Source organism: Saccopteryx bilineata, chromosome 2, assembly GCF_036850765.1.
Source record: "Saccopteryx bilineata isolate mSacBil1 chromosome 2, mSacBil1_pri_phased_curated, whole genome shotgun sequence".
NCBI classification, from domain to species: Eukaryota; Metazoa; Chordata; class Mammalia; order Chiroptera; family Emballonuridae; genus Saccopteryx; species Saccopteryx bilineata.
In genome coordinates this window covers 293945290-293965480 of record NC_089491.1, presented here as the reverse complement: position 1 = coordinate 293965480, position 20191 = coordinate 293945290, and the positions used below count along the sequence as shown (strand labels likewise).

General features: G+C 36.9%; 1 protein-coding gene across 2 annotated transcripts in view; it reads right to left on the bottom strand.

Moving 5' to 3' along the window:
- The window catches only part of PLA2G4A (phospholipase A2 group IVA), a 153323-nt gene that overhangs the window by 67091 nt on the left and 66041 nt on the right, over positions 1 to 20191 (bottom strand). For both annotated transcript variants that reach the window (XM_066261359.1, XM_066261360.1), the window contains one exon: positions 9683 to 9720. In XM_066261359.1, the coding sequence (XP_066117456.1) occupies positions 9683 to 9720 (38 nt within the window). The remainder of the gene's footprint in view (positions 1 to 9682; positions 9721 to 20191) is intronic.

Sequence of the window (20191 nt, the reverse complement as noted above, 5' to 3'; positions counted from 1 at the left end):
ACCATGTTCCAGGGCATGTTTGCAGAAAACAGTTAAGTATAAGGTGTTCTAGAAAAAAATATAAGCAAACAAACAGCCCTTGATCGACTGCATGTTAGGATAGTTATAGCACTTTTGGGAACTGCTTCAGAAAAAAAATCTGTTAAGATCTGTTTAGCACAGTAAGAACCATTAAATTATATATATTTCTAATATAATATTGTATCTTTACCATTCATAAAAATATGTCCTTCCCTTCAGAGTGAGTTAAATGTAAGGCTCATTTCTGTTAATTCATTATGTCTTCCTTGTAAAACATAGAACAAGAGAAAAGATTGTAAGGTCTCTGGGATATGTACTCTACAGCGATATTTTATCATTGAAAACATTTTAATTACAACCCCCCAAAGGACAAAAATACATAACTCACAAAAGAGCAAGTATTAATAATAATAATAATAATAATGAAAAGTCAAAGGATAATTATTTAATTATACTAGAAAATCTTCAAAATGTAGTTAGTATTAAATTAATAATTTAAAAATATTTTAAATCTATTTTCTAGTACTGGAAAAAGTAAAGTAGCTCATACATTTATTTTGGAAATATTAATTTACAAAAAAAAACACTTTTTGAAGAATGATTAGGCAATGAGTACAAAAAATCATTTAAATGTGTATTTCCTTTGACCTAGTAATTCCATTTCTGGATATCTACCTAAGGGAAGAAACTGAAAATTTTGAAAAGATTATTTATCTGTATTATCATATAATAAAGTTATTAATATATCAAAGCATCACACAGTTATTAAATTTGATTATTTTAAAGATTATGTAACAAGGTAGGGAAGAGTAAGATAGTGAATTAGCATTCTTTTTTCCTTTTTTTCCAAGTGAGAGTAGGGGAGATACAGAGACAGACTCCCACATGTGCCTCAAACAGGATCCTTCCAGGGACCTCTGTCTGGGGCTGATACTCTCTCATCTGGGCAACTGAGCTCTTTTTAGCACCTGGGGCAGAGGCTCCACAGAGCTATCCTCAGTGCCAGGGGCTGATATGCTAGTACCAATTAAACTATGGCTGTGGGGTGAGTGGGGGGGGGAGAAAGACAGAAGGGGGAAGGGGGAAGAAGCCGATGGTCACTTCTCCTGTGTGCCCTGACCAGGAATTGAATCCTTAATGTCCACACACCAGGCTGACGATCTACCACAGAGCCAACCAGCCAGGGCCATAAATTTACATTTTTATAGTTAAGTGTTGAGGTAAACTTTTTTCTAATATTATTTATTATAATATATTAAGTTGGGCATCTTCTAATCACCTGAAGAAATAAAAATCTCACCGACACAGTTGTCTCTGTGAATCCTCCTCAATTTATTTCCTTTTCCCCTCCTCAGAGGTAACTACTCCCTTAAATTTGCTTTTTATTTTAATAAGTTTCTTTCTTTCTTTCTTTCTTTCTTTCTTTCTTTCTTTCTTTCTTCCTTTCTTTTTAGCAAAAGAGAGAAAGAGATATGGAGGAACAGATAGGGACAGACAGGAAGGGAGAGAGATGAGAAGCATCAATTCTTGATTAAGGCACCTTAGTTGTTCACTGATTGCTTTCTCATATGTGCCTTGACCAGGGGGCTACAGTAGACCAAGTGACCCCTTGCTCAAGCCAGTGATCTTAGACTCAAGCCAGCAACCATGAGTCATGTCTGTGATCCCATGCTCAAGCCAGTGTGACCCCATGCTCGAGCTGGTAAGCCCGTGCTCAAGCCAGGTGAGCCTGCACTCAAATTGGTGACCTTGGAGTCTCAAACCTGGGACCTCAGCATCCCAGACCAATGTCCTATTCACTGCACCACTGCCTGGTCAAGCTCAATAAATTTTTTTATAATTTTACAATAAACATTTATGTCCCTAAATAAGATATAGGGTTATTTTTTAGATTTAAAATTTTTATTTAAATGCTACCAACTGTATTTATTATACAAATTACTTTTTGCATTGAACATTTTTTTTCAGATTCATCTCTGTTTATGTAACTAGAAGTAACTCAAACATTTGTCCTATTGTGAAGTATTTTCAATATATCAATAAAACATGATTTGCTTATTCATAAACATTGAGATTGCTTCCAATTTATTTTTAACTATTACAAACAATACTACTATGAACATGTGATGTATGTATAATATACATCTTTTAAAAGAATAACTCATTAAATCATCATAATAGATATAAAGCACTCTTATTTTATAAATGAGTAAAAATGTGATTAGTAATCTTTCAACTATTTACATAATTAGCAAGTAATAGACTTAAATCCAGGACTTCTCATTCTGGGACTCATGTTTCTTGTAATGTACTATGATAATCATTATATTTCACTAAGCACAAGAAGCATGATCTTAAAAAAAAAGAAGAATAACAGAGCAGTGAACATAGATGTTTACAATATATCAATACAAAAATATTTGGAAGAAAAACTCTTAAATGTTAGGTAATTTTATAAATATGGTGACAGGTGTGTTTCATTTATTTCTTCTTTTATGCGTTATCTTTAGTGAATTTTCATTTTTATTTTATATTTAATGGAAGGTATTCCATGGAAAATTTAACTTTTCTTTAAAGAACACATTTCCATTTTAGAATCAAGATGTAAGTTAACATATAAAAACAGAGTGTGGAGACTGAAAAGATGGCAGTGGAGTAGGCAGACGCACAGACGCCCAGCTCTCACCACCAAACTGGAATACACATCAATTTAGGAAAAATCAGCATGAAAAACCAACTCTGAACTACAAGAACAGCTCTCAAAAACTAAGGAGCAAAGAAAAAGCCACAACAAACCTGGTAGAGAGCACCTGAATCTCCCCTGCTTACAGAAACGGGGGGGGGGGTGAGGCTGAGAGCCCAGAGGGGATCTCACACAAGGGAAAAGGGCAGAAACTACTGCTCACAGCCACTTGCCTGGCGACCAGAGAGTGAGGTGTGCTGAAAAGACCAGCTTATCTCCCAAGCGGAAAGGAAAGAGAAAGGGACAGACTGTGAGGGGCTAAGGAATGAAAGACACAGCCTAAAAAAGCTGACTCATCCATGCTGGAGGCGGCCATAGCTGGGGGAGGGACTGAACCTTTCAAAAAACAGAGCTGAATTGCTTCCAGATCAAAGATCTCCGGACATCTATCCAGCTCCAATCAGCGCAACAAGACACAGCTGAAAACAAGAAGTGAGGAGGAGGGGCAGTAACTCAGGTCTCCATGGAGATCTGAGATACACCTCCTCCTACTGAAGCTGAGAAAACATCCTGCCCCAGAGAGATTAATTGGCTAAAGAAGCCTTCAGAGTCTCAGGTTACACCCGCCGCATTCCTGGATACAGTTTCAAGGAAGCCCTCTACTGAGATCAGTAAAAAGACTATCACCTGTTAAGAAAACAAACAAATCAAGACTTCAAAGCTGCCCAAATCCAAAAGTGGATTACAGATAACAGCTGATACCAACCCAAGAAGACCTAGAAATAACTGAAAACTGGAGGCAGACAACACCAAGCCTAGACTCAACCAACTCTACAAATAAAAAACCCAAAAACAGACAATGAGAAGACAAAGAAGTGCAATCCAAATGAAACCACAAGAGACACCTTCAGGAGATGAACTGAGTGATATGGAAATAATCAAACTTCCAGATGCGGAGTTCAAAATAATGATTGTAAGGATGCTTAGGGATCTTAGAACAACAATGGATGGTCATTATGAACACCTAAATAAAGAAATAGCGAGTATAAAAAAGAATCCGTTGGAGATGACAAATACAATATCAGAAATAAAGACCACAATGGAAGGAATTAAAAACAGGATAGATAGAGCTGAGGATCGAATCAGCAAGTTGGAGGACAACTGGAATGAAGGCATGAAAGCAGAGAATAAAAGAGAAAAGAGACTGAAAAAGTCAGAGGAAACACTTAGAGAGCTCTGTGACAACATGAAGAGAAATAACATCCACATCATAGGGGTTCCTGAAGAAGAAGAAAAAGAACAAGGGATAGAGACTTTGTTCAATCATATCATAGCTGAAAACTTCCCTAAATTAATGCAAGAGAAACTCTCACAAGTCCAAGAAGCACAGAGGTCTCCATTAAAGAGAAACCCAAAGAAACCTACACCAAGACACATCATAATTAAAATACCAAAGCTAAGCGATAAAGAGAAAATATTAAAAGCTGCAAGAGAAAAAAAAGTTATCACCTACAAAGGAGCCCCCATAAGGATGACATCTGACTTCTCAACAGAAACACTTGAGGCCAGAAGGGAATGGCAAGAAATATTCAAAGTAATGCAGAACAAGAACCTACAACCAAGACTACTTTATCCAGCAAGGCTATCATTTAAAATCGAAGGAGAAATTAAAAGCTTCTCAGACAAAAAACAACTCAAGGAATTCATTACAACCAAACCAATGCTACAGGAAATGTTAAGGGGCCTGTTGTAAACAGATCAAAGTGGGAAAAGAATATAGCAAAAAAGGAATACACCTTTAAAGAAGAAAATGGCAATAAACAACTACATATCAATAATAACCTTAAATGTAAACAGATTAAATGATCCAATCAAAAGACACAGGGTAGCTACGTGGATAAGAAAACAGGACCCATACATATGCTGTCTACAAGAGACACACCTTAGAACAAAAGATACACATAGATTGAAGGTAAAAGGATGGAAAAAAACATTTCATGCAAATGGAAATGAAAAAAGAGCTGGGGTAGCAATACTTATATCAGACAAAATGAACTTTAAAACAAAGGATATAGTAAGAGATAAAGAAGGCCACTACATAATGATAAAGGGAGTAATCCAACAGGAAGATATAACTATTATAAATATCTATGCACCTAATATAGGAGCACCCAAATATATAAAGCAGACTTTAATGGATTTAAAGGGTGAGATCAACAGCAATACTATAATAGTAGGGGATTTCAATACCCCACTAACATCACTAGATAGATCCTCAAGAAAGAAAATTAACAAAGAAAGAGCAGACTTATTGGAAACACTAGATCAACTCAATTTAATAAATATCTTCAGAACCTTTCACCCTAAAGCAGAATATACATTCTTTTCAAGTGCTCATGGTACATTCTCTAGGATAGACCACACGTTAGGGCACAAAAGTGCTCTCAACAAATTTAAGAAGACTGAAATTATATCAAGCACTTTCTCCGATCACAATGGCATGAAACTAGAAATCAACCACAACAGAAAAGCTCAAAAATTCTCAAACATATGGAAACTAAATAGCAGGTTGTTAAATAATAAATGGATTAAGAATGAGATCAAAGAAGAAATAAAAAATTCCTAGAAACAAATGACAATGAGCATACAACAACTCAAAATTTATGGGACACAGCAGAAGCAGTACTGAGAGGGAAGTTCATAGCACTACAGGCACACTTTCAGAAGCTAGAAAAAGCTCAAATAAACAACTTAACCCTGCATCTAAAAGAATTAGAAAAAGAACAGCAAGTAAAGCCCAAATGTAGTAGAAGGAAGGAAATAATAAAGGTCAGAGCAGAAATAAATGACATAGAGGCTAAAGAAACAATACAGAGGATCAATGAAACTAGGAGCTGGTTCTTTGAAAAGGTAAACAAGATTGATGAACCTTTAACTAGACTCACCAAGAAAAACAGAGAGAGGACTCAAATAAATAAAATTAGAAATGAGAGAGGAAAAATAACAACTGACACAACAGAAATACAAAATATTGTAAGAAAATACTATGAAGAACTGTATGCCAAAAAACTAGACAACCTAGATGAAATGGACAAATTCCTTGAAACATACAATCTTCCAAAAATCAATCTGGAAGAATCAGAAAACCTAAACAGACCGATTACAACAAATGAGATCAAAACAGTTATCAAAAAACTCCCAACAAAGAAAAGTCCGCGGCCCGATGGCTTCATAACGGAATTCTACCAAATATTCAAAGAAGAACTAACTCCTATCCTTCTCAAACTATTTCAAAAAATTCAAGAGGAAGGAAGACTTCCAAGTTCCTTTTATGAGTCAAGCATAATTCTGATTCCAAAACCAAGCAAAGACAACACAAAGAAAGAAAATTATAGGCCAATATCTCTGATGAATATAGATGCTAAAATCCTCAACAAAATATTAGCAAACCGGATCCAATAATATATGGAAAAAATCATACACCATGATCAAGTGGGTTTTATTCTGGGGAGGCAAGGATGGTACAATACTCATAAATCAATCAATGTGATTCATCACATAAACAAAAAGAAGGAGAAAAACCATATGATAATTTCAATAGATGCAGAAAAAGCATTTGATAAAATCCAGCACCCATTCATGATCAAAACTCTCAGCAAAGTGGGAATACAGGGAACATACCTCAACATGATAAAAGCCATCTATGAGAAACCCACAGCCAACATCATACTCAATGGGAAAAAATTAAAAGCAATCCCCTTAAGATCAGGAACAAGGCAGGGGTGCCCCTTTTCACCACTCTTATTTAACATAGTCCTGGAAGTCCTAGCCACAGCAATCAGACAAGAAGAAGAAATAAAAGGCATTCAAGTCGGAAAAGAAGAAGTAAAACTATCATTATTTGCTGATGATATGATATTGTATATAGAAAACCCTAAAGTCTCAGTCAAAAAGTTACTGGACCTGATAAATGAATTCAGCAAGGTGGCAGGATATAAAATCAATACTCAGAAATCAGAGGCATTTTTATACACCAACAATGAACAGTCAGAAAGAGAAATTAAGGAAACAATCCCCTTCACAATTACAAAAAAAAAAATAAAGTACCTAGGAGTAAACTTAACCAAGGAGACTAAAGACTTGTACTTGGAAAATTACAAAGCATTGATAAAAGAAATCAAGGAAGATACAAACAAGTGGAAGCATATACCGTGCTCATGGTTAGGAAAAATAAACATCATTAAAATGTCTATTTTACCCAAAGCAATCTATAAATTCAATGCAGTACCAATTAAAATACCAATGACATACTTCAAAGATATAGACCACATATTCCAAAAATTTATATGGAACCAAAAGAGAACACAAATAGCCTCAGCAATCTTAAAAAAAGAAGAATAAAGTGGGAGGTATCACACTTCCTGATATCAAGTTATACTACAAGGCCATTGTACTCAAAACAGCCTGGTACTGGCATAAGAACAGGCATATAGATCAATGGAACAGAACAGAGAACCCAGAAATAAACCCACAGTTCTATGGACAACTGATATTTGACAAAGGAGGTAAGGAAATACAATGGAGTAAAGACAGCCTCTTTAACAAATGGTGTTGGGAAAATTGGACAGCTACCTGCAAAAAAATGAAACTAGATCACCAGCTTACACCACTCACAAAAATAAACTCAAAATGGATAAAAGACTTGAATGTAGGCCGTGAAACCATAAGCATCTTAGAAGAAAACATAGGCAGTAAATTCTCCGACATCTCTCCGAGCAATATATTTGCTGATTTATCTCCATGGGGAAGTGAAATAAAAGACAGGATAAACAAATGGGACTATATCAAACTAAAAAGCTTTTGCACAGCTAAAGACAACAAGAACAGAATAAAAAGACGAACTACACAATGGGAGAACATATTTGACAATACATCTGATAAGGGGTTAATAACCAAAATTTATAAAAAACTTGTTAATCTCAACACCAGGAAAATAATCCAATCCAAAAATGGGCAAAAGAAATGAATAAACACTTCTCCAAAGAGGACATACAGATGGCCAATAGGCATATGAAAAAATGCTCAACATCACTAATCATTAGAGAAATGCAAATTAAAACCACAATGAGATGTCACCTCACACCAGTCAGAATGGCGCTCATCAACAAAACAACACAGAATAAGTGCTGGCGAGGATGTGGAGAAAAGAGAACCCTCCTGCACTAATGGTGGGAACGCAGACTGGTGCAGCCACTGTGGAAAACAGTATGGAGATTCCTTAAAAAACTGAAAATCGAACTGCCTTTTGACCCAGCTATCCCACTTTTAGGAATATACCCCAAGGACACCATAGAACAGCTCCAAAAAGAGAAATGCACCCCCATGTTTGTGGCAGCATTGTTCACAATAGCAAAGATCTGGAAACAGCCCAAGTGTCCGTCAGAGGACGAGTGGATTAAAAAACTTTGGTACATATACACTATGGAATACTACTCAGCCATAAGAAATGATGACATCGGATCATTTACAATAACATGGATGGACCTTGATAACATTATACGGAGTGAAATAAGTAAATCAGAAAAAAACTAAGAACTATATGAATCCATACATAGAAGGGACATAAAAATGAGACTCAGAGACATGAACAAGAATGTGATGGCAACAAGGGTGGAGGGTGGGGAGAGGGGGGAAGGGGCGAAGAAGGAGAGAGGGGTTGGGGGAGGGGCACAAGAAAACCAGATAGAAGGTGACAGAAGACAATTTAACTTTGGAGGAGGGGTACACAGCACAATCAAATGTCAAATCTAGAGATGTTTTCTTTCAACATATGTACCCTGATTTATCAATGTCACTGCATTAAATTTAATAAATTAAAAAAAAAGAATCAACCAATGGATGCACAAATGAGTGGAACAACAAATCAATGTTTCTCACTCTCTCAAATCAATAAAATAAATAAATAAAAAGTTTTAAAACTTTAAAAAAGTAAAAAATAAAGTTGACATTTACTTGAAATGAAAAAAATAAAATAAAATAAAATAAAAACAGAGTGTGATTAAAGTTCATTATAAATATATAATAAATTCCTCTGGACATACGTACATTATTTATCTGAGTTTTCCTACATTTTTTTGATAACTGTGTTTTGTTACACAACATAGTCTAATTATTTGATGCTTCCTGACATATATTGAGAAACTGTAGTACTTTAACAGAAATTTATAAAGTCAAGTCAACTTGTTCCAGAGATAAAAACAAGAGAAAGAAGTATCTAAACCCAATTCCAAAATATCATTATCATACATTTGGCAAGTTACAAGATAGGAGACTGTGACACTAACTTATGTGGTGTTTGCGCAAATAAAATTTGTACTGGTAACTTTGGTAAAACCCACTTCAAGAGGGAAGTTCAAAGATGCAGAGAGGTTGAAGGAGGTGAGATCCATTGAAATCTGCATTGGATCAGAGATCAGCTAATGGACTCCCCTAAGATTCACTACTTAAAAAATAAATAAGTAAATTTTCAACTTTCACTTTTAGAGCCCAATTGGAAAGAGCAGAATCCTTTCTGGAACTTTATCAGTTTTAATCAGTCTCACATTTCAGTTTTTTCTCTTTCTAGTTTCCTGTTCACTTTCATGTTTTTGAATATCTACCAACAGTAAAAAATAGGCTTAAATAACTGTCTTCATGTCTATGGGAAAAATTACATATAACTTGAGGCAGAGCTCTTTATAAAAGCCCTTATTTTAACAGCTATTATTTAATCAGCAAACTATGGGAAAATTAAGCAAAGAATGTTAAATTTATCTTTTAATGTTGTGGCCATTAAGAAGGAGCAAAAGAAAAGCAAAGTACATTTATTCATTTTTATAGTCAATGCTGTTAGAATTATTTCATATATTAAAAGTACACTTTTCAACAAAATAAATCAATGGAACACTCGCAATATCCCAACGAAGCAGATGCACTTACCAAACTTCAAGGAACATTTCCAGAATCAATTCAGTGACCTAAAAGAGAGATATTAGATTTGATCATAAACAGATGTGTTACATACAATGCAAACAAAGTCAAAATAATGTCTGAGTGGCAGATAATTTTTAATTTAAGTAAAAACCCTAACAATAAAAGTAACATAGCTCCATGAAGACCTTAAATTACAGTTGTATTTCAATACATTGTTTTGCTATTTTTTTATTTTATTTTTTGTATTTTTCTGAAGCTGGAAACGGGGAGAGACAGTCAGAAAGACTCCCGCATGCGCCCAACCAGGATCCACCCGGCACGCCCACCATGGGGCAACGCTCTGCCCACCAGGGGGCGGCGCTCTGCCCCTCCGGGGCATCGCTCTGCCGCGACCAGAGCCACTCTAGCGCCTGGGGCAGAGGCCAAGAAGCCATCCCCAGCGCCCGGGCCATCTTGCTCCAATGGAGCCTTGGCTGCGGGAGGGGAAGAGAGAGACAGAGAGGAAGGGGGTGGGGGGGTGGAGAAGCAAATGGGCGCTTCTCCTATATGCCCTGGCCGGGAATTAAACCCGGGTCCCCTGCACGCCAGGCCGACGCTCTACCGCTGAGCCAACCGGCCAGGGCCTGTTTTGCTATTTTTGATGATATAAGTCCACTTAAATCACTTTAGCAAATGTAAGAATTGCCTCTGCATGCTATTTTTCTTCCTTCATTGAAATGAAGTAGTTGAGTTCCACAATCATTATTCACAGAACATAAAAATTGCTTGAGATCTAAAAACTATAAAGATGTGTCTAATACTTAGGAACTGTACCCAGATCTCACAACCAGAAGCTCAAGTGGCTGGAAAGTTAAAGAAAGTCTGGCTAGAAATTCACACATGTGCATTTGTGACATGTGTGGGCTGTAGTAAATGAGACAACAGAACACCCATCCTAAATGGCCAGCAGGACCCAGGGACCAACCAACAGAGGCTAGCTCAAGAAATATCTCCAAATGACATGTGGGGCTCAGGTTTTTATTTTTTCAACACTACGTGAGCCAACCAAACTTATGGGAGAACCGCATCCTGCCAATGGGCCAATATGGTTTAACAGAAAAGAAAGTGACTAATATCTACAAAGCAGAAGGATATCAAAAGATGTCTTTTCAAAGCTATGAATCTGTTGTATAGAAAGACCTTCTCGATACTCTCCCTGTCGCTGGTTATTAATAATGGAACTGTAGGTTGTTATAAGAACCAGATGAAAAAGTGTTTGGAAGTTTGCTGCACAATTGTAAGATGGTGTTATTATTTTTGTATGTCAGTTACCTTAAGAATATAAGTTAGAGTGAATCTATTCAATACCTTCAAATAAAACAGAACTAGAATATGCTTCTTAAAACATGAAGAGGATATTTTTAGAACTAATATAAAATGCTATAGACACTTGGCTTTGTTTTCTCTGTGGTTCCAGAGAATGGAAAAAAACAAACCAGAAGGAACCTTTCAAAAGGTTACAGTAAGTTCATGGATAATTCTCAGTACTGAATTTTATGAGTAAGAAAAAGGTATTGAAGTCATCTGTGTAAAAATCTGCCTCTCCCACTAAACTGTAACCTCTGTCTTATATAGGGTTTATTTTTTGTTCATTGCACAGTATTTGGCATATAACATAAGTAAATGTCTGTTGAATTACTGTGCATGTGTATGAGAGAGGGAGCACATCGACATCAAGCAATCTTCTCTTATCAAGAACATCTCCTTGCTACCTGAGATAAAATCATGGGTTAGTCCAACCCAGACAGTATCTGTTATGTATGGAATTCTATGAACCTTTATTCAGCAAAGCAGCATTTAAATATTACTTTGAAGTTAATAAATAATCAAGAATCCTAGCACAAATCGTTTTTATTTTTTAACATGCCCAGATGAATCATAGTTCAGTTATTAGTGAAAAAGGTGCTGGCTTCTAACCAATGAATGTGATTGCCGTCCATTCTATCAATGAAAGCCCTGCTCAGACCACATCCCAGAACATTATGTCTATTCCCCATTTTGAAACTTCAGATGGAGTCTTTTCCAAAGAGGGACTGAAAACAAATTTACATTAAATGAGATTAATTTGGACATTTAGTAAGAAAAACAAGATATGGGTAAAACAAGGTCTGTTTCTTGCAAAAAAACAAACAATGGGTAAAAAAGGTCTGTTTCTTGCAAAAACAAAAAAATAAACAGGAAAGCTGCTATTAAAATAAGACTAGATTTACTGTTCTTATCTCAAGAGGGCAAAAGGCACATAGGAGAATAGAATTTAAAATAAATATTACAACTCAATGTGGAGTTTCCTAATAAATGGAAAGACCCAGTGCTAGAATGGAACATGCCACCTCATGACAGAAACTGTTCAGGGAAAAGCTTGGCAGGTCCCCAAGCAATTTATATATTAAAATATTCAGGCATTGAATATATCTAATGCCTACTTATTCTCACAACTTAATAAATAAAAGGAAAAACTAACTGTGCTATGTTTGTGGTTGGATTTGTCTTCTCAGTCACAATGTCCCTCCCACATCCATCCACCTTTCTTGGTTAAAACATTCGTGTTCTTAGGGTAAAACTGTCCTAGATAAGACTCCTTACATGAAGGCAGGATGAAGAGAAGACCCAGGCGATTTCTGCCATTTGGAGGAGTACAGGATTCGTTGCCATGGTTCCTGTCACGTGGATTGGGATCCTCACTTCCGCACGCTGTGCAAGTGCATCACCCTCAATCGGGAGGAGGCAATAAACTCTCCCACCTGGTGTACTATGTTCAGACATGCTACAAAGTCTGACATTCACAATCTCTCCACACCTTTTACTTGGAACGTGTTATTCAGATAAAATAGCCACAAAAATATGTACTTCCTGGGCAGCAGGAAACAATCGTTGTAAACTCCTTCCCACACACTACACGAAGCATCTGCAGTTCAGTCATCCAGGTTACTCGCAATATTAGGACAATTAGAACAAAAGGTGACTGAACCCCTCCCCCCACCCTCCCCAACCCTATAGTTAGGAACCAGAACAAATGAGAAGAATTCCCCTTCTAGGAATTATTAATGTAAGAAGCACGCTGTACTCACACATTCTTGTGGGGAAACAATCTCTTCTTTGAATTAGACCATGAAATAAACAAGTTTAGATGCATATAATGGGAGATGTCCCATTGGGGAGTGGGAGGGAAACTAGAGCAGAGAAACTACCACACACACACACACAGACACAAGAGGCCATTTTAGACTTAAAAAATAATTTTGGAAGTACCTAACCTACTAATTCTCTTGCAAACTTTCCCAGGTCATTTTGAAATAATAAAGCTAAGATAACAAGTATGGTGCCTGGCATTAAGGAGGTCTTTTAAAATTATTATTACAAAAAGATGCAAATAGTCAAATAATTTCAAACCAGATATGGATCTAACAAGGAGGCAATTCAAATGCACAACAGAAATTACAATCTGCCAGTACAGGCTAGGCCACATCTACATAAATTTTCCATGTTTAAAATTGAATGAGACACTGCTAAAATCATTTTCTAAATACTTATGATTTCTAATATTTACATATATTGCAAAATGATCACCATAATAAGTTTAATTAACAGATTTTATTTCTTTATACACAAATATATTTCAATAAAAAATAAATGTTAGTGTTATATGATTTCTTAATAAAATAAAATTAGCATTTACAACCAGGAATCATTTACTCCATCACCTAAGAATTCAGGATAATTGTGGTCACCAAAAATATCCCAGATAGTCTTCAAAGATTTGAAAGATAAAAAATACTCTTTCTCTTGTAACCATGTTCCACTCTAACACAGGGTTTTCCTCCTTACATTGGATGGTAACTTCCTTTTCTTAATTTAGGTCCTTTTTCTTTTCCAGGGGACACTGGAAATTCTGAAAGAGCTTTCATCATTAGTTATCCTATAATAAATCCAATGTCCTAGAGCACTACTATCTACCATACTTCCCCATGCATAAGACCCCATAAGTTTTTAGACCCCAAATTTTTCAAAAATGGGTGGATCTTATACATGGAGAAATATGGTAACTAAGATATGCTTTTTCTTTAAATAAAAATCTCTCAGGCTTTCTAGGTTTTTTGTTTGTTTTTCAAATGTCATTTACTTTTATTACACCTGTCTGAGCAGTTTCCAGATTTTTTGTATTTTCCATAAGTGTATCATTTATTCATTCATACAAGAATGATTCAAGTGACTAATGTGGGTCAGGCTGGGTACATAATGGTAACAAAACTGAACGTGTTCTACTCTCTAAAGAAACTTAGGTCTCGTTATGGAGCCCAGGGATACAAAAGCATTCTAAAATGCCCTATAATTTAAATCATACAAATCACAGAAGTGTCAAAAGGACTTGCTTAAGTTCCATTGCTATTACCCCAAAATAAAAATACATTCTCTCTAAAAGCAAGGAATTGTTTCACCTATATTTAAACTCTGTTCTGCATCAATCTGATGGCATTCACTTCTTAGTAAAAGATTTCCCACAAAATTATACAATTCTCTTATTTTTCTTCCAAACTCTGCTTTGTCTGTCTCATTTACTTAGGTAAATTGTAGTCTTTGTTTTCATACATCACTACACAGTTTTTCAATAAAATCATCCTGATACTATATTAATATTCTGAACTCTCCATCAAAACTACCATTAAAATTTTTTTTTTACATATGATTAATTTTAGAGAGAGGAAGAGAGAAACATCAATTGGTCATTTCACTTATTTATGCATTCATTGGTTGATTCTTATGTGTGCTCCAATTGGGGATCAAACCTGCAACCTTGGCATATTGGAACAACACTCTAATCAACTGAACTATCTGGCCAGGGCTAAACTACCAATTTTTAAAGCTTTGCCACTCCCTTCTATTGAACTACCTCATTCATTTTCAAGTTGCAATCATGAATAGGTAATAATCTAAGAAAGTAATCACCAAAATTAGATACCCCAGAAGCCATGAGACATGGCTATTTTTAAACAATAACACAAACTTCTAAATAAAGATGGCAAATTAAAACACTGTATAATCTAAACTTAGAGGCTACCTTGTTCAAAGTATAAACCAAAACTAAATTGATGCCATCTAGAGAATGAAGAAGTGTAATCTTTATCTGTCTTTCTTCAAAAACTTGGCATTTTCATGATTCTCCTGAAGTGAACTACTTTGTTGATACAAAACACACTAAATTCCAAGGATACTCTATCTTTCTACAGTAACCCAAAGCCACATTTGTATTCAGTAATAGGTAACGAGCATTTGTGAATTGTGTTGAAACAAATGATCGCTAAATTTATAGGTTCTACCTATATGTAAAGAAGTTAATTTTGATCAGTAAGTTCAAACAAATAAGTAAGTGTATCAGTTGAGTCAGATTAATGAAGCACATGAAAAATAGTTAAATCTGACTAATTACAATTATAATGAGAATATTCAATACCTATTTAATACCTACCAGGCCAGGTAAAACTTTCTAAAACTGTTTGAAAACTTGCCATGCATTACATTAACTCATTTAACCATAAGCACAACCCTAAGGGGTAGGCACTATCTATATACATATAAAATCCTGTTTTAGATAAAGATGCAGAGTAAAAAGGAAAAAAGAAAACGGGACATCACACAGTCAATGAGCAGCAGAATCATGATTGCAGCCCAGGCCTGGCCGTCTGATGCTAAGCCTGGGGTCAAAGGCAGAGGATCCCCCAGCATCTCTCAAATGACTGCTCTGATGTCCTTTAAATCTGTGACTCTGCTGGCCAGGGCACACAGGAGAAACGCCCATCTGCTTCTCCACCCCTCCCCCTCTCCTTCCTCTCTGTCTCTCTCTTCCCCTCCCGCAGCCAAGGCTCCATTGGAGCAAAGTCAGCCTGGGCACTGAGGATGGCTCTGTGGCCTCTGCTTCAGGCACTAGAATGGCTCTGGTTGTAACAGAGCAACACCCCAGATGGGCAGAGCATCGCGCCCTGGTGGGCATGCCGGGTGGATCCCGATCGGGCGCATGCAGGAATCTGTCTGACTGCCTCCCCGATTCCAACTTCAGAAAGAAAAAATTAAATTAAATTAAATCTGTGACTCTGACAAACACAATGTAACCAGATTTTACACATGCTGGCTGAAAAACAAAGACTGTAAACTCAGCCCTAAAATTGGTTTTCTACTCAAAAAAACAAACAAAAGCTTCCAACATTAAGTTGAGTGATCAGCTATAGTCTCAGGAAGAGCTGGATCCATTGTAAGTTCCTGCTTTCCATGTCAGCTGACCCTCACAGCCACGAAGTGATCATTTGATTCAATGTTCTATGACACGTTAAAGCTGTCAAAAGAGACACTTGTCTCGAGTCACCTGGTGCTCCACAGACTCGCCACTTTTCATGGTGGTCTGCTAAGGCGGCATCAACCTTTTGTTTTTTCTTTTTAGTTTCAAACATTCTCTGCACCATTCTACCTAACTTTTTGCTTAGTAACATTTCTGAGAAAAAAGCCAGATCCTGTCTGCTCTCAATTTCCCATCACTTGGTCAAAAACCGTCCGTGACTCATTGCTGTCAGTAAGAGATAACATCAAAATTCCAACATCTTGAATTTGAGCTCTCCAATGGACCTTTCATGCACGAATGCTGCTCCCATCACACGTCTAGACACTGTTTCCTGAACATGCCTGTCCTGTCTAGTCCCATGATGATGAGCAAAGGCTCGGGCTGTTCTTGCCACCAGAATGGCCTTCCACCTGTCTAGTGATCCAAATGCATCCTTAATTTAAGGGCAAGCCTAAGCCATTGTTTTCCACTGTAATCCACAATGCTCCACTGCCTCCCTGTCCTCCTCGATCTCTCTGTTCTCATCTCTTATCACTCTCCCTACTACGTTTGTGTTCTAGCCATACTCTCCCCCTTGTCGATACTCAAGCATGCCAGGCAAACTTCTCCTTCAGGCCCTTTCTATCATCAGAGATGCATTTCTTAAGCATGGCTCTTAAACTTCATTTGCAACTCCCTTCACTATACTGTATATACTCTTCTTTCCTCCTTCCCTGGTTTATTTAGCACTTATTATCACTAGTACAAGTATCTTTTACTTATTTATCTTGCTTCTCGTTCATCTTACTAAGTAGAACATACAATCCATGAGGATAGAGGTGGTTGTTCATGGCTGAATAGGAAGTGCCTACAGATTATCTGTCACCCAGCAGGTGCTCAATGGTTGTTTGTGAAATGCATGAATGAATGAATGAATGAATGCATGAATAATGTCTTCATATAACTCTCATATTGTCAGCACTATTTACAATACTTAAAGTTGTAATATGAAAATACTGAACTTTAGTTAATGTGAAGTGTTTGGGGATGAAGCATACTGTTGTCTGCAATTTGTTTTTAAATGCATCAAAAAGTAAGATAATTTGATGGCTAGATAGATGGGGACATGTGGCAAAGCAAATACAATAAAATGTTTATTGCAGAGTAAAGGTGGAAGTTACATGGGTTTTCAATGTACAAAACTTTCGATGTTTTATGTGCTCTAAAATTTTAATAATAAGATTTGGGGGAAAATGTACTATTTCAGAAAGGCCTTCCCTGACTATGGAAACTTAAGTTGTCCACCAATTGTTCTCTATCACATTCCTCTATTTTCCTTTCTTCACAGTATTTGTCACTGGCTAATGCTGTACTGATTATCTCTTTGCTTTCTGTGACCTATTTACCTTCCCCATGAATGCAAGCTCCCTGGGAACCTGGATGTCATCTACCACATCCCTTACTGCTTGCCCATCTCCTAGGATATTGCCTGGAAATAACAAGTGTTTAATAATAATTCATAAGTAAAGCAATGAGTGGATGCCTCATGGTACTGCTCATTATACTATCTGTTTACACATGAATGTCTACTTCTTTCCAAATGATTATTAGTTCCTTTAAAATAAAACTTTCTTTGCTTTCTTAATATTTAGCAATGTTTTAGGCATACAACAAAAGCTTAAATTCTCATTATCTAAAATAATCCATTGATAGGTCAGTATTTTAAAGACTTTTATTACTGCATTATGATTATTCTGTTTCCATATCTGTACAATGAGAAGAAAGGAAAGTTTCAGTGTGATTATATTCAAATGAAAATTAAAGTAAAATACTCTTTATAGATCATAGAATTTTATAAATTAGAAAAGAGCTTAGAAATAAGTTAGTGGAAACCCTCATTGTAGAACTGAAGAAAATAAGAATCAGAGAGACAGAATGACAACTTAAACATCTTAAAGGGCGGTTAGTGACAAAGACAAAATGAGAATCCTGGTCTCCCAGTTTCCAGTTTCAACCCTGAATGGGCATTAAACTCACAACCTTGGTGTATCAAGATGATACTCTAATAAACTGAGCTACAGGACCAGGACTCCAAGTGACTTTTTGTTTGTTTGTTTTTTATTGTGTGTGTGTGTTTTTTTTTTACAGAGACAGAGAGAGTCAGAGAGAGGGATAGATAGGGACACACAGACAGAAACGGAGAGATGAGAAGCATCAATCATCAGTTTTTCATTGCGACACCTTAGTTGTTCATTGATTGCTCTCTCATATATGCCTTGAACATGGGGGGCTACAGCAGATCGAGTAACCCCTTGCTCGAGCCAGCGACCTTGGGTCCAAGCTGGTGAGCTTTGCTCAAACCAGATGAGCCTGCGCTCAAGCTGGCAACCTCAGCGTCTCGAACCTGGGTCCTCCGCATCCCAGTCCGACGCTCTATCCACTATGCCACCGCCCAGTCAGGCTCCAAGTGCTTTTTACTAGACCAGGTTGCCATACCATCAAAAAATTTTTAAAAATATCTGCTCCTACACGATTCCTTCACAACCTATTTCCTCTTACAACCTCTGTGAACACTGTAGAAAGAGGACTGTCGTTCTCTGAAAGGTGGAAATTCAGAGATGAGGGGAGGCTCAGTGGTTTGCAGAGGGCAGGACATGTGATCTGGAACTATCATTCAGATAAATAACTAAAAAAGACCTTTGAGAGCAGGGTAATAAAAAAAAAAGATGTTTTCTTAAGCTCACGAAGGAAAGTAATTATGTAAGCTACTTTAAATTCAGGAATGCAGAAGGCCTTGGGGTTACCCACGTAACCATAGGAAATGACAGGAGAAGAGGAAATGCATGTTTTCCTAAAATATCTTTCTTTATCATCAGTTTTTGTGTCATAGACTAAAAGGCGGGAAAACATTCTTCTTTGGAAAAGCCAATTCATGCTTACAAAAACCCTCAAAAACACGTATAGAGAACTGATTCTAGAAATGTGCCACAGGGTATGTCTGCGGATGTCCACCTTCCCCCTCCAAACCCTTTACACTCACTGACACAGACCTGCTGAGCCCTGTAACTTGCCATGCCCCAACTTGTTTTCTACTTTTAAAACTCCAAGCTTTTGCAGTTTCTGCTGCCTGAAGTGCTCATGACTGCTTCTCATCCGCTGAAATTCTACCCTTTTCTCAAGGTACAATAACAGCAACAAGAAAAACAACATTTATATAGTACTTAATATATACCAGGCACTGTTGTAAACACTTTATGTTGTCTTGCCACTGTACTCTGTACATATGTCATTGACATTAACCCCACTGCCTGGTGGCTTCTCTTCATGATGTGTGTGTATCTCTCTCACACGGGGTTTCCTTTCCAACCCTGCCTCACCTCTGTCCCAGATAAATATAGCTGAGAGAAGAGCTTCCTGGACCTCTTTCTTCTTTATAGTCCCTGCACAAAACACAATGGCTGATACCTAGTAAATGTCATTAATGTTTTATAAAAGCAATGAATGCAATAGTTTTAAAATCAGTCCACAGAACTTTGGGCTGTGTTGTTTCTAGGCATCGGATGGAGAACATAAAGATGACATATTTCCTGGAGAAGCTGAAGAGACCAGCAGGGAGTGTGTGACTGGAGTGTCCTCGATGCACCTGGGTCCTCTGAAAGCATGAATGGGTCAGGGAGATTTTTGGGCTTATGTTGGTTTCTCAAAAAATATACATTCATTCAATCATATAAACCCTGTATTAACTCTGTGATTAGGCATGTATAATCAGAATTCAGGTCTCCTGACCTATAGGATTTTAGTTTACAGGGGTTGAGGCTGGGAAAGACATTTAAGCTTTCTGTATATTGGTCCTCCACTTGCTTATGTTTCTCACTGGAAAGTAGTAACTTAGCATCTTATAAAATTCAATCAGTTTGGACTGCATGGAAATTTTTTCTAAGGTTTTATTTTTCTGGAATAAATTATTAAAACTTCAGTGAAAGTGACCTCAAAGGAATGGTGGAGTGAGAGGTCCATGCACTAAAAATAAAACATCTGAAGCTGGTGAAGTAGGAGATAACCAGGAAGGTGGGAAGGTAGAAGAATTGAGATGGTGCCAGATATGCAGCCCAGAGCTCACTGTGGGTCTCAGCCTGGAGTCGGGAGAAATCAGGTTGCTACTGGCACTC